At 34.4% G+C, this 13,641-nt stretch overlaps 1 protein-coding gene across 1 annotated transcript; it reads left to right on the forward strand.

Annotated features, from left to right (window-relative positions):
- The first annotated feature begins 2,051 nt into the window (after positions 1-2,051).
- Positions 2,052-4,779, forward strand: LOC110775160 (glycerophosphodiester phosphodiesterase GDPD1, chloroplastic). The gene is made up of 6 exons (XM_056840477.1): positions 2,052-2,330; positions 2,481-2,665; positions 3,214-3,273; positions 3,375-3,656; positions 3,756-4,048; positions 4,169-4,779. The coding sequence occupies exons 1-6, from the start codon at positions 2,090-2,092 to the stop codon at positions 4,389-4,391; spliced, it is 1,284 nt and encodes a 427-aa protein (XP_056696455.1). The 5' UTR covers positions 2,052-2,089; the 3' UTR covers positions 4,392-4,779.
- Positions 4,780-13,641: the final 8,862 nt, after the last annotated feature.

The raw sequence follows: 13,641 nt of genomic DNA on the forward strand, positions 1-13,641 counted from the left end.
GTCAAAACACTACTTGAAAAAAATTAAGAGTGTTTGACATGATAGCGGTGTAGGTAGAGGGTAGCGATACAAGCAGTGTTTGACAAGCTTTTGAGAAACGTTACAAAACGTTTGAGTTATTAACTAGCGGTGGGCATAATATTATTCTTAACTCCACACTTTTTTGACATTAACATACATCATCAGTTCATCATTCTTCTAGAATTAAAGTTACCAACTCAACTCATCATGCAAAGATAGAAAATTAATTACGTGCAAAAACTTAAGGAAATTAAAAACTTAATTAGATACTGAAGTAATAGAACTCTACGTAATTTTATGCTTTATTTCAATAACTACAAGTTAACATATGTTTCTTTGGTAAAATAAACTCTAAACTTGTATTAAATATTACTATTAATTAGTCAATTGTAATTATTTTTAATTTAATTAATAGTTTTTAATGTATTTTGCAAGTCCAACAACTACTTTTGCCGAACACTAATATTAGCGACCGCTACTTTAACAGCTAGGCCCTGTTCGGCAAAATTAGCGGTAGCGGGTAGCGGGTAGCGGTTGAGTAGCGGGTAGCGGTTAAAGTAGCGAGTAGCGGTGAATAGTAGCGGGTAACGGTTAGCTGTCAAAGTAGCGGTAACTAATATGAGTGTTCGGTAAAAGTAGCGGTTGATATTATAAAAATAAAAATAAACGCAAGAATATTATTTAAAACTTTATTATAAATTTGTCAAACGCTACCCGCTACCTTAAACGCTACTAATTTTAACGTTTGACAAAAGCTACCCAACCGCTACCTCAACCGCTAACCGCTACCTAAATCGCTACTTTACCAAACACTTACAAATTTTACAAGTAGCGTCTTGATTAGGTCAAAACGCTACCCGCTACCTCAAACGCTACCGCCGAACACGCCCCTAACCTCTACCCGCTACTAGTTGACAGCTACCCGTTACTTTAACCACTACCCGCTACTCAACCGCTAAAAGCTACCCGCTACCGCTAATTTTGCCGAACAGGGCAAGGGATACACTTGCCTTTTCCAGCTGTATTTATTTAAGAGATACACTTGCTATTTTTAGTAACTTATCAATCCCACCATCTAATTAAATAATCTATCTACACCCATCCCCACCTCCTACCCCCTAAAATGACATGGTCCCCACTTGTTTTACTTATTAAAATATCTATCTAACCCCACTTGTTTTATTACTTTATTTCATTCAATTTTTTTTCTTAATACCCGTGACCGGACAAGTGTATCTCTTAAATAAATACGAAGGGAATACGCAGTAAAATAGAAGAGTACTCCATCTGTATTTATTTAAGAGATACACTTGCATTTTCCGGCCGTATTTATTTGAGAGATACACTTGTCATTTTTAGTAACTTATCAACCCCACCATCTAAATAAATAATCTATTTACACCCCACCTCTACCCCAACTCCCTAAAATGACATGGTCCCTACTTGTTTTTTTTATTAAAATATCTACTCAACCCCACTTGTTTTATTAATTTATTTTATTTAATTCTTTTTCTTAATACCCGTGCCCGGCCAAGTGTATCTCTTAAATAAATACGGATGGAGTAATTTACAAAAAAAAAAAAAAAAAAAAAAAATAAAGCGGTCATTCAATAAATTAGTTTAACCTAGCTAGTACTCCGTATAAGATTAAAATCCAATATGGCAATACCGGTGTATCCTCGTAGGACATGACAAAGAGTAGGATCCTGATTTCCTCAACCACCCAATTCAAACTTGGGCAACACCATAATTTCCACCTGTCTCATACCCAACAATAACATTACTCATTTTCACATTCTAATCTTGACTATCAACCAAATCTTACGATTAATTAAAAACATTAATTTCCCCAAAAAGAAAAAGAAAAAGAAAAAGAAAAAGAATATCCAAAAGAATATGACTAGCGGAAGAATGAAGGAATAAAAAAGAAAGATGCGTTGGGATATTCTTGGGTTTTTCGCGTTGATGCTGAATCCTGGTTTCTATCCTTTTTCCCCCATTATCTAATTGTTCATTATTCTCTCTCCTCCCTCCTCCCCCCTCCCCCATATATAATCTCACATAAATCATGCATTGTTGCACATTCAGTAGCAGTACAATCTCATCAATATCCTTAATAACCCCCCAACAACCCCTGGGCTTAACCCATAATTCTTCTTTTTTTAAACCCTCTTCTTCTTTTTCTTCTTTTATTAAGTTTAGGTTAATGGCTGCTTTAAAGGCTGTTCACGTCTCCGACGTCCCTAATCTTGATCAGGTTCAGGAAAATGCCTCCGTCTCTCTCTTCTCCTCCCGCTTCTCCCCTAGAGGTACTTACCTTTTTTTTTTATTATTATTATTATTATTATTCTTTTATTAGTATAAACATGCAATGACCCAAGTCTTAAAAAATAATAATAATAAACCAGCTATGAACCGATTGCTGATTATATTTTTGAATATGAAATACAACAACGCAGGGTTGCAGGTGGAGGTATGTAATAAGAGCAAGGCGGAGAAATTTTTGGTGATTGGACATCGTGGGAATGGCATGAATAAATTACAGTCGTCTGATCCTAGAATGAAATCAATCAAAGAGAATTCTATTCTTTCATTCAACACCGCCGCTTCCTTCAACCTCGATTTCGTCGAATTCGACGTACAGGTATTTTTATTTTCATCCATCTTTATTAACTTTCCGGTGGAGTTATTGGATTTTATTTTTATATATTTTGGCCGGGGGAGGGGATCTGCGGCGGAAATTCGCCGCGTATAGCGTATAGAAACGGCGTCGGCCCGTGAACGTAGCCGTTGGGAGTTTGTAATTGGGAATATTCCAACGGAATCTGTTAGCTCTGGAATTTTATTGGTCGATAGAGTATTTTTAAGGAGGGTTTTTTCGGTAATTTCATTGTCAAACAAATGCAGCTTCCCGGGGAGATATGGACAATTGGACACATGCGGTCCATGACGTCGATCACGTGGTATTAACTGTCATCACGTGACATCCCCTGTTTTTGCGATTCACAAATCACATAATACGACTGCACAATGATTCCATCTTCTTTCTTTTCTTCCTCAACTTGATCCGTGATAATTATGAGACTTATGACTACGAGAATTATACAATGGCTTTAAACTTCCGCAATTTAAAAGGATCAATGAAATTGGTTATACTCCGAAATAAACAAATATTTGTTGCAATTGTTTCAGGTAACAAAAGACGGATGCCCAATAATTTTCCACGATGATCACATTTTCACAGAAGAAAATGTAAGCTAATTTAACTTCCTCAACAAAGTAGACTAAATAGTGCTTACTTTAGGACCAGCTTGCTAACTAGCATGGTTATTTTTCTTTATGATTTAAAACAGGGCATAGTATATGAAAAGAGAGTGACAGACCTTACTCTAAACGAGTTTCTTGCCTACGGCCCACAAAAGGAAGCTGGAAAGGTCTCTAAACCACTGTTGAGGAAAAACAAGGATGGCAAAATCATTAAGTGGGATGTCAACTCTGATGACACCCTTTGCACATTGAAGGAAGCCTTCGACAAGGTTAATCCCAAATTAGGTTTCAACGTTGAGTTAAAATTCGACGATCACATTGTTTACCAAGAAGATCACCTTGTCAATACTCTCCAATCAGTGTTGCAGGTACTTATATATACACTTTTGAAAAAGGACTAATCAAATGAAATATGGCTTATTACTTAGTGACTGGTAGTAATAATATGGACATGTTTTGGTGTACAGGTGGTGTATGAGAATGGCAAGGATAGACCTGTAATATTCTCCACATTCCAGCCAGATGCAGCCCTTTTAGTGAGGAAACTACAGGGAACATACCCTGTATTCTTCTTGACTAACGGAGGCACTGAGGCATACTATGATGTTCGACGAAACTCGTTAGAAGAAGCCATTAAGTTATGTTTAGAAGGGAGTTTACAAGGCATTGTTTCTGAGGTTAAAGGAGTTTTCCAAAACCCTGGTGCTGTAAGTAAGATCAAGGACTCCAAACTCTCCCTCCTCACATATGGAACTCTAAAGTAAGCACACACCATGCCATTTTAAACTAGTTTGTTCGAATAACTGTTACAATTCTCGAGTTTTAATACTGTATTAGAAACATGCCTAATCGATCTCTTGTGTTTAATTTGTGTCATCAGTAATGTGCCGGAGTCAGTGTACCTGCAACATTTAATGGGAATCGATGGGGTGATTGTTGATTTTGTTCAAGACATAACAGAAGCAGTAAATAATCTAATCAAGCCAGTGAACACAGAGGAACAAGTTGAAGATGGACAGTTGCTATTCGGTGCAAAGCCACAATTCACTCAGACTGAGCTTTCGTTTTTGCTTAAGCTTATTCCTCAGTTGATACAGCACTAACAAATGACTCATTCATACTAACTTACTAAGGGGTTGTTGGAGCTCATCTCTATCCATTCTCTTTATTCATTTTTCCACATTTTCCCTTTCTAATTAGTAATTACTAATTACTAATTACTAGGGACTTCATCACTTATTTATTAGCTAGATAGATAATTGACTTTGGACTTTGGACTTTGGAGGTAGCCATTGTATTTGTATCATTATTATTTAACTTTGTACATAGCCTCAGCTCCTTTATAGAAGGTTAGCCTCCATTAATTGTTGTATCAACATTCAACATGTAAGAGTATGAGATTTGTACTGCTACTTTTAACTACTGTATCAAATTAAATGTATGAGTACGTAAGAAATTTTAATGTTAAACACACTATTTTTGCAGTTACAACTTGATTATTAGCATATCATCTGTGGCTATCATATACCTACTCAGGAGTAATGGGTGTATTCTAAAGCCCCAAAGTCGATCTCACATACCAATTGTCTGTTGATTTAGTGGTGATTGGAGCTGAACTTGGTAGGAAGGACCTTGGGAGGGGACTGAAACCTATCCACCCATAACTCGTCCCGAATCCGGATTAGCCATAAGCGTAAACCGGGTGTTAACCCAAAAAAAAAAAAATCGATCTCACATTCTAAAGCCACTAACCTACGCATATGGTCCTAAAAAACTTATTTTAGCGGTAAATTGAATTTGGCTGACCTTAATTTTTTTTCTCAACTTAATTATTTGAATTTTTTTCCCCCCAAAATAATTGGAAATAACGTAAGGGGTGTTAGTAAAAATTGATTGTTCACCATCTAAATTACGGGACATGATTGTATAGCAGAAATGACTAACAATTGTACAATTATGATTGTATAAAGTGTTGCGATTTAATACGATAAAAGAATAATGTTGCCACAATAATTTAATTGGAATATAATTAGAATAAACTTATCTCAATATCGTGATGAACGAGGTGACTGATTTAGAATGATTGTCGCGTCGTGGCCGAACCACTGCTCTAAAAGACAATTCCGTGCTACCCCGGTGCAGTAGAACGCTTACGGTTGTCCTCCCGGGTTAACACAACATCAAGACTTGTGTGCACTCACAAGATTCGATTGGAGACCAGAAATTTGCCCAGAACAGAAAACAATTTGAGAGAGAATTTAGTTAACAGTTTTGTATGTTTTTTTTGAAGAACGGAAGTGGAAAATATATATTGAGAGTTTCTGGAAACCGTAACCGCCATAAAATGGCTAGAAAATAAACAATGGAAGTAATGGGTAGTTACACGATTAGTGGGTGGAATAAGTAGGCAGTTACAATTAGGGGTGTTAATGAGCTGAGCCTGCTCGCGAACTAATCGATGCTCGGCTCGACAAAACTCGGTCAAAGCTCGGCTCGGGCAGGCTCGACTCAAGCTCGGGTTCGGCTCGAGTACTTAACGAGCCAAGCATGAGCTATCAATGGCTCGACTTGAAAGCTCGTGAACAAACTCGAGTTATTTTTAATATATGTATTTTGTATAAAATAAGTTTTTGCATAAATTAACTTTAATAAATATTTATTTTTAACATATAAAACATGAAAAAATTGATAAACATGTTACTTAATTAAACATTTGATGATCAATCTCGAGCGAACCTATCGAGCCTCAACGAGCCTATCGAGCTTCGAGCCGAACCGAGTTCGGTTTTCATAATTCGAGCTCGAGCCCAATTTCCCAGGCTCGACGAGCTTCGAGCTCGAGCCGAGCCTGTGCTCATGAGTTTCGAGCTCGAGCCGAGCCTGTGCTCACGAGTTTCGAGCTCGAGCCGAGCCTATAAAGGCTCGTCTCGGCTCGGCTCATTAACACCTCTAGTTACAGTATTTAATGGGTTGATTAATTCTTCTAACCGTTAGAATTTATTAGAACCACTTCTGCCCAAAAAGAATAACCCGGCCAACAAAACCCACCCCACGCTCGCGAACCGCATTCTCCAAGGCCCAAGGCCCAGCCCGCGCTCGCGTGTTGTATGTCCACCCATGTCACTCTCATGCTTTCTTAAACAAATGTTTCCCTCAAGTCCCCACTATAAACAATTAATGTAGTTGGTGTTTTTCCCATGTGGGACTTTTCACATTTCCCAATTTTTCCACTCATTTTATTTTTCTCTTTCACTAGGACTTCCAACATGAAGTACCTTCCGGAGGGGATTAAAATTGATGCATCTACATACAAATGTCTTTAAAGAAAAGAAATTTAAGGTTTGGGCTGATTTTCGGGGTTGTATGATCACCTAGGCCAAATGTTATCTCTATTGTTTAAGGGAACGCCATAGGGCATTATCATAAATCACCTTTAGTGTCTCCTATAGTCTAAAATCTACATAAAAGGAAAGCAGTCAATCAAATTTAATACTAATGTAATGACAGCCGATAAAAACTCAAAAACAAAAAAGAAAGACACATTCAAATACTTAATCACAACCAAGTATGCTCCTAATTAATCACATAATTTACTTTTTCTTTTAAATACTTTATTATGCCACATTTTGATATTGTCACAAATAAATCATACTTCATATCTTAATTTAAAATTTTTAAACAAAATCCAATCAAACAAACGTACTCCGTAAAAAATTCATCCCCAAATTATTTTGGTGTCTACTCTTTTTCAGAAACTTTACAAATAACTTTTTGTACATAATATACTTTTTATTTTTTATATATTTTCGCACATGTAAGAATAGTGATCATGTATGCGCGTAATTGGCATGAGTTGTAACTTCTAACCCTTCTCTATACGTGTCACTCTACAATATGTTATCTACGTCCACAAGCAAATGAGATAAAACTTTTATTGATCTTGAGGAGTAGAAATTGTGTAATACAAGTAGGTTATAACCTATAAAGTTTATATAATACTCTCTAAAAAATGCGAAAAATACCCAAAAAATAGATCAATATAGATAACGCTAGCCGTGAATAACCGATATGAGATATAGTACCCATACGTATTGGGTTGTTCGAAAAGGGACTAATCGATTCAAGTATTCTAACAAAAGTTTCGATCAAGTAATATATTAAGCAGATTAAATTTGATAATTGACATCTAAGATGAACGGATATGAAATCTATACCTAGTATTTAAAAAGGAACACCGTAGATTATTAAAAGTCATGTGTCATCTCTCCTTTCATCCATCATTTTGTTTTTTTTTTTTTTCATTTTTTCTTTATTGTTTCTATGATTTACAACTTTTAATGTCTCTTCCACTCCATTTTCCTTATTCAACATCAAGTTATTAATAGTATAATATTCTCGTTAGTCTCTTCCACTCCACCCCTTTAACATCAAATATTTATTCAACATATAATTTTTTTTTTTCCAACCTTCAAATTACATCTCTATTTAATTCATATATTACCAAAAATCAGAAGTACTCACTCATTAAAACTTCAAAAGTTTATATTTTTCCAACCTTCAAATTACACCTCTTTTTAATTCATATATTACCAAAAATCAGAAATACACACTAATTAAAACTTCAAAAGACATCTGAACAACCACTATACAACCGCCCGTTCTGTAAACGGGCTCAAAAGCTAGTTATTAATTAATAGGACAAACCACCATTGTTAGAATACTTGATCAAGTAGCTAACTAATTAATACATATATATCTGCATGCATGTATCTTAATTAATTTTATTTCTATTTATATCTCCACTACACCCAATATTAGATGGTGTATACTGTATAGCCAACAAATAACTAGTCAAATCTCAATTAAATTAGTTGTATCATATATATCTGTCAAAATAAAATATATATAGTTGAATGACATCGAGAAGGCACGTAACTGACATTACTAATCCAGCAGAGGTTAGATATATACACCTAATATTGGCAAACTAAAATCAATATATGTAAAATCTTGTTAGGTAGAAACCTCGTTATTCTGTCTATTACCAAGTATTATTTTCAAAATTAATCAGTAATTAGTAAAATAATCTCTCTTAAGTCTTTAGCAACCATTTCCCTAGCCAAATTCAATTTGAGTAATCTATATCTTCTTATTACCAGTTCATTACATTAATTAATTGATATACCGTGTACAAGGTACAACCAGTTTAATTAATGCATGATCAAAACATAAAAACCATAATTGTTTGATTTTGGGGATATTTACATGGGGTTTACAACATCAAAGATGGAGTTTAGGAAAAGTTCACCCACCAATAAAAGGAATTACTACAAGTTTTGGAATCGTCGTAAAATAGATGGTGATGGTGATAAGGCCATGACGGTGAAGAGTCAAGAGTCGACCCGTTCACGACAAGGTTTGCTTAGCTCTGGCTCTAATAATGAACCGGTTAATAGTGCCTCATCTGAAACTAGCTCATTGCTTAATGATGATTTCCTACAAGTAGAAGAAAAGAATAATGTAGGATGTGAGAAAGAAGAACAACAAACTCCCATTAGTCGTGATATTATTGGTTATATAGATTGGGAAGAAGATCAAGATGAGGAAGATGAGGAACATACAAGGGTTTCTCGTTCACCTAGCTTTAAGGTGTATGTTACCCAACTCGATATCGACCCCATAATTGATGGTATTTTTTCTTTTACCTACCAATTTTTTTTTTTTTTTTTTGTGTTAGCACCCGGTTCACCCTTAGGACTAATTCGGATTCGGGTTGAGTTCTGGGTGGATAGATTTCAATCCCCTCCCAATTGTTACTGCGGGGGATCGAACACGAGTTCTCCCTACAAATTTCAGCTCCATTCACCACTAAACCAACATGCAATTAGTACCTACCAAAAAATTATGTTATTGACACATATCCCCTTAACAAAAGGAAAATATTCAACTTGTCTTATTTCAATGTTTCCTCTGTTTTTAAAGGGATGTTCTAGCTGTCTTCTTGCACATTTTAAACATTGACATCTTTAATTATGCATTATTAAAAAGATTAAAATAAAAATTGGTATTTCGAAATTATACATTTGAGATAAATAAAGACTCCTACGTGAGTATGTTTTTTCTTTGAAGTATTTAAGATCTGAAAAAATTTCATGCCCCTTCTCATATTGTTGTATATATTAAGTTTGGAAACTAATCCTTCCGCACTTTTGCAGATAGAATATCATGTTCGAACTCTAAAGAAGATAATGCCGATTTTGGAGAATTTCAAAATGAAGAGCTATCAACATCCACCGGCGCAAACCAGGTGACTTCAATTAAGCCTTAAGTTCACCAACTTCAAATCAATCTATCAACCATTTAAAACTTAGAGAACATGCATATAGAAAACATATTGATCATGTAAAATGCAATTTGTTTAGGCATAAAGTTGATGTCAATTGCTTAAGTAACTTATACCAAAACTCGTTTATATAATTATAGCATTGCCTATTTTGACTATCAAAAACACGTTTACGCGTAGTGGTGTGACAATAAACATTTGTTAAAGTACCATTTTAAAAATATACTTCCTCCGTTTCAAAAAGATCTTTACAGTTACTATTTGCATGAACTCCAATGCAATATTTAACTACTAATATATCAAATTTCGTATGTAAAAAAATTATAAAAATTTGATATTCTGAAAATACATACCGAGACCAATCTGACAAGATCTTATACGTAACGTTTTGATGTATATAATAGTGAGAATTTACGGTCAAAGTTTTTATACTTTGGACACATTTTCCAAAGCATAAAGAACTTTCAGAAACGGAGGTAGTATGAAATTTCACTTCGGTTCTTGTAAACATGATGTTTTAGCGGTAGTTAAATATTGGTGATACTTTTTTTTCAATCTACAAAAGTAGAAAACATGAGTAGTTTTAGATAGTAGGAATTTGAGAGAAGGAAATAATTACCCTGTGAATTATGATCTCTAACCTTTAGTTGTGTGTTTAATTTTTCAGGGAGAATCAACAAGGAGTTCACCCAACAATAAAGAAAAATTATGGAGCAAGTTGCGAAAAATCATACCAAAAGGCAAAACTGTAGCTATGAAGACTATGTATGGAGCAACGGTCGGTTGTTACAATAACGGTCGTGTTTCCCCTCGATCTGATGTCAACAATAAGAAGTCTGTGAATGACACAAGTTGACAAAGATTGGAACTTTAATCTTATGACAATAACACAATTTCAATTGATATTGTCTAAAAGTTACATCGAAGAATGAAACTAATTTATTTTTCTATACATAAAGTTACTATAACATGGCAAAAGCTGGAATTTTAACCTAGCTTTGACACTAAATATAAGTGTGCCATTCCCTTTAGTCTGGGGTGTTCCTATTTGTCAATATTTGTAGTCTTTGCAAGAGAATTCCTAGTATGAACTAAATAATCTGTCTAGCTAGGATCCTTTGAATATTACTCAGTATCTATTAATTTCAATGAATCAGGTTCTTAACTGGATTATCCCTTTCACTTTGTATGGTAAATGTGAGTATAAATTCTTTCAGAAGGATGGGATTCTTCTGAGTTCAAATCTAGATTGAGAAAATGCAAAGATCAACCAAGTTAAAACTTCTCTCGGGAAGACAAATTATTTACTAGTCTAACGAATGTTTAATTATTAGTCAAATCAGGTACTTTGTATTAGATAAACTAGATGATGATATAAAATGCTAAATGGTCCGACCATTATATCTTGACGGGTAGTGTGACAGAAGACATGTACACTTGTTAATGTATTCCCATTCCATAACTACGGAGTATAATCTAACGCTCTATTTGGTTTATCTGAATTTGACTGAAATTAACTTATCTAAAGTTATTTTTCATGAACTTAATTCTGCTCAAAAGAATTTATATGTTTTTATTTTAATTGAATCATTTACTTTTCATGAGTGATTTTCTAAAGTATCAGTTCTATATTTCGTAAGTTTCTACCATATTTTATTATTTCTATGTTTTTTCTTTGAGGGAATTATTTCTCTCTCTTTCATTAATCTCCATTCAAAATGTTTTGTTATTTTTCTCTCTCATGGTCTTCAATTAAATAAGTAAAAAAATTCACCATCTCGCACATGTTATCTCTATCATGTTCCTATTATTTTTTTTACTAGAACAAATAAATTATATATTTGATAACTTTCACCGTTTAGTAATAATTAATTTGGCATTATCCTCCTAAAACTGTGTGTTCTTCCAAGCAATGCATTTAATAAAAATGGAAGGAGTATTTGTGTTTTAGATTGTTTGGAAAATTTTATATATTTTTGCTGAATTTACCAGAATTTAATTATTTTTTTTCTAAAATAAGCCAAATAAGTTAAAGTAAGTTGAAACAGACTTAACACTCAACTTATTTTAACTTGTTTTGATTATTTCAAAAAATAAGTCCAGATACGTTTAAATACGTTTATATAAGTACATGTATAAATAGTTCATACGTTTATATAATTTCCGAAAAATATGTTCAAATAAGTTTAGCAAACATATTTTTTGACACAGAATACGTTTTTTCAAACATCAACACACCTAAATACATGCAAGTGAGGGTCTTTTTTCTTTTTTATGTGTATATTCCAAATTAAAGGTGGAATTTGGACCAAAATCAATTGGTGAATAGACAAAGTGAACAACCACAATAGCAAGTCCAAGTCTAAGTTCCGAATAAAAGTTTAGATAAATAATTTTGGATGAAATTATTTCCATCAAAATAAGTTGATCCAAACCCTGGTACCGAGCCTAAGAGCATTATTACTCATGAACAATTAATAAATTGTTCATCACTCTTGAAGGAAACGTGTCATTCACCCATAGTGCATTGGTCCAATACTAAGGTTCAGATTGATTACGGAATAATTAATTAAGTGAGATCAAGTGATTGGAACACCTGGTTGGAGCAATGCTTCCGATTAGTGAGTTAAAATCCTTATTAGGCTCACGACTTACTCTTGACTGAACCTACAAGGTCACACTAATGGCATAAAACAGATCGCCGGATTAAATGAATCGGAAATTCATTTAATGGCTATTCGGGAATTTAGTTCGAAAAACGTAAATACACGATAAGACGTTGGATCATAATCGTATATCGTATTGCGTATATTCGTAGGTTTGGCCGAATGAATAATCGTATCGTACGACATTGGATCGTCAAGTACTATATGATAAATAATAGCCCTAAGGCATTAGACACAACACGAAAAGGGAATGGACAATGTTGTGGCCCACGAGCCCGCAAAAGCGCAAGGCCTATGGGCGGTGCAGCGCTGCGCAAAGCAACACCAGTCTATGGCCATGGGGGCGCGCGCTACACAGTAGCAGCATCAGTGAGGCCACATAAGGCCCATGGCCTGCAGGCCCGCACGCGGCTGACTGTGTGTGTGGGATGCACCTTGTTGACCGGCCATTGCCTTGCGCAATTGGTCGGTTAACTTATAATAGTTCCGTAGGTTTAATTCATTAACCTAAGTCATTTTCCCACACACCTAATTCATATTATCTAACCCTAGAGTATACACAAGAACCCTAATTCTTTGTGTGCCTCTAAAAGTGAGATTTTCCCAAAAAGTCAAAATGCTTTGTGGAATTTCTAAGCTAACGGAATCAAGGCAGATATGAATGTGTCAGTGGACTATTATAGAGGAACTACATATATAGTTCTTTTCGTACTCCCGAGGCAAGTGGGAGTACATGCATCGAATGTATGTTTCATTTAATTTGTACTTTTACATGTGATTCTGGATTCTGGATTGTTCTTTGCTTTGTTAATTTGATTAACATAAATCTTTAAAACACTCTCTCTCTCTCTCTAACTTTCTCACTCTTTCGTATCATCTCCATGAGCAATTTACCATATTTTTCCTTAATCATGAAATTCAAATTAAAATTTATCATATTTTTCTTGCCTTTTCCTATTTCACTTAAAATAAATATTTTTCAAAATTATATTATTTTGGGTTTCTATTTGTAGAGTTTGAAATAATAAATATTTTTGTGTTTTTATTTCTATTTTTTGAGTTGCATTTTTTAACTATACAAACTTGACTTTTATTTTATTTTTATTTTTTATGTTTTGTATCATCCAACCATGTGCATGTGGCAATTGTAGATTGGTAAATAAAATGATGATCCTTCATCCAATTGCTCATACTTAGCGTTTGTTCAAATAACTTTTATAAGTTCATTGTTAAGATGCTCTAAGGGTTGTCTAATCGAGTACTTAGATTGGTTTAGGTTGGGTTATAAACGAGTTGAGTCACGTCAAAATCGGTTAATGTCTGGTCAATGTTTATATTTGGATT

The sequence above is a fragment of the Spinacia oleracea genome, chromosome 3 (genome assembly GCF_020520425.1).
Source record: "Spinacia oleracea cultivar Varoflay chromosome 3, BTI_SOV_V1, whole genome shotgun sequence".
Lineage (NCBI taxonomy): Eukaryota > Viridiplantae > Streptophyta > Magnoliopsida > Caryophyllales > Amaranthaceae > Spinacia > Spinacia oleracea.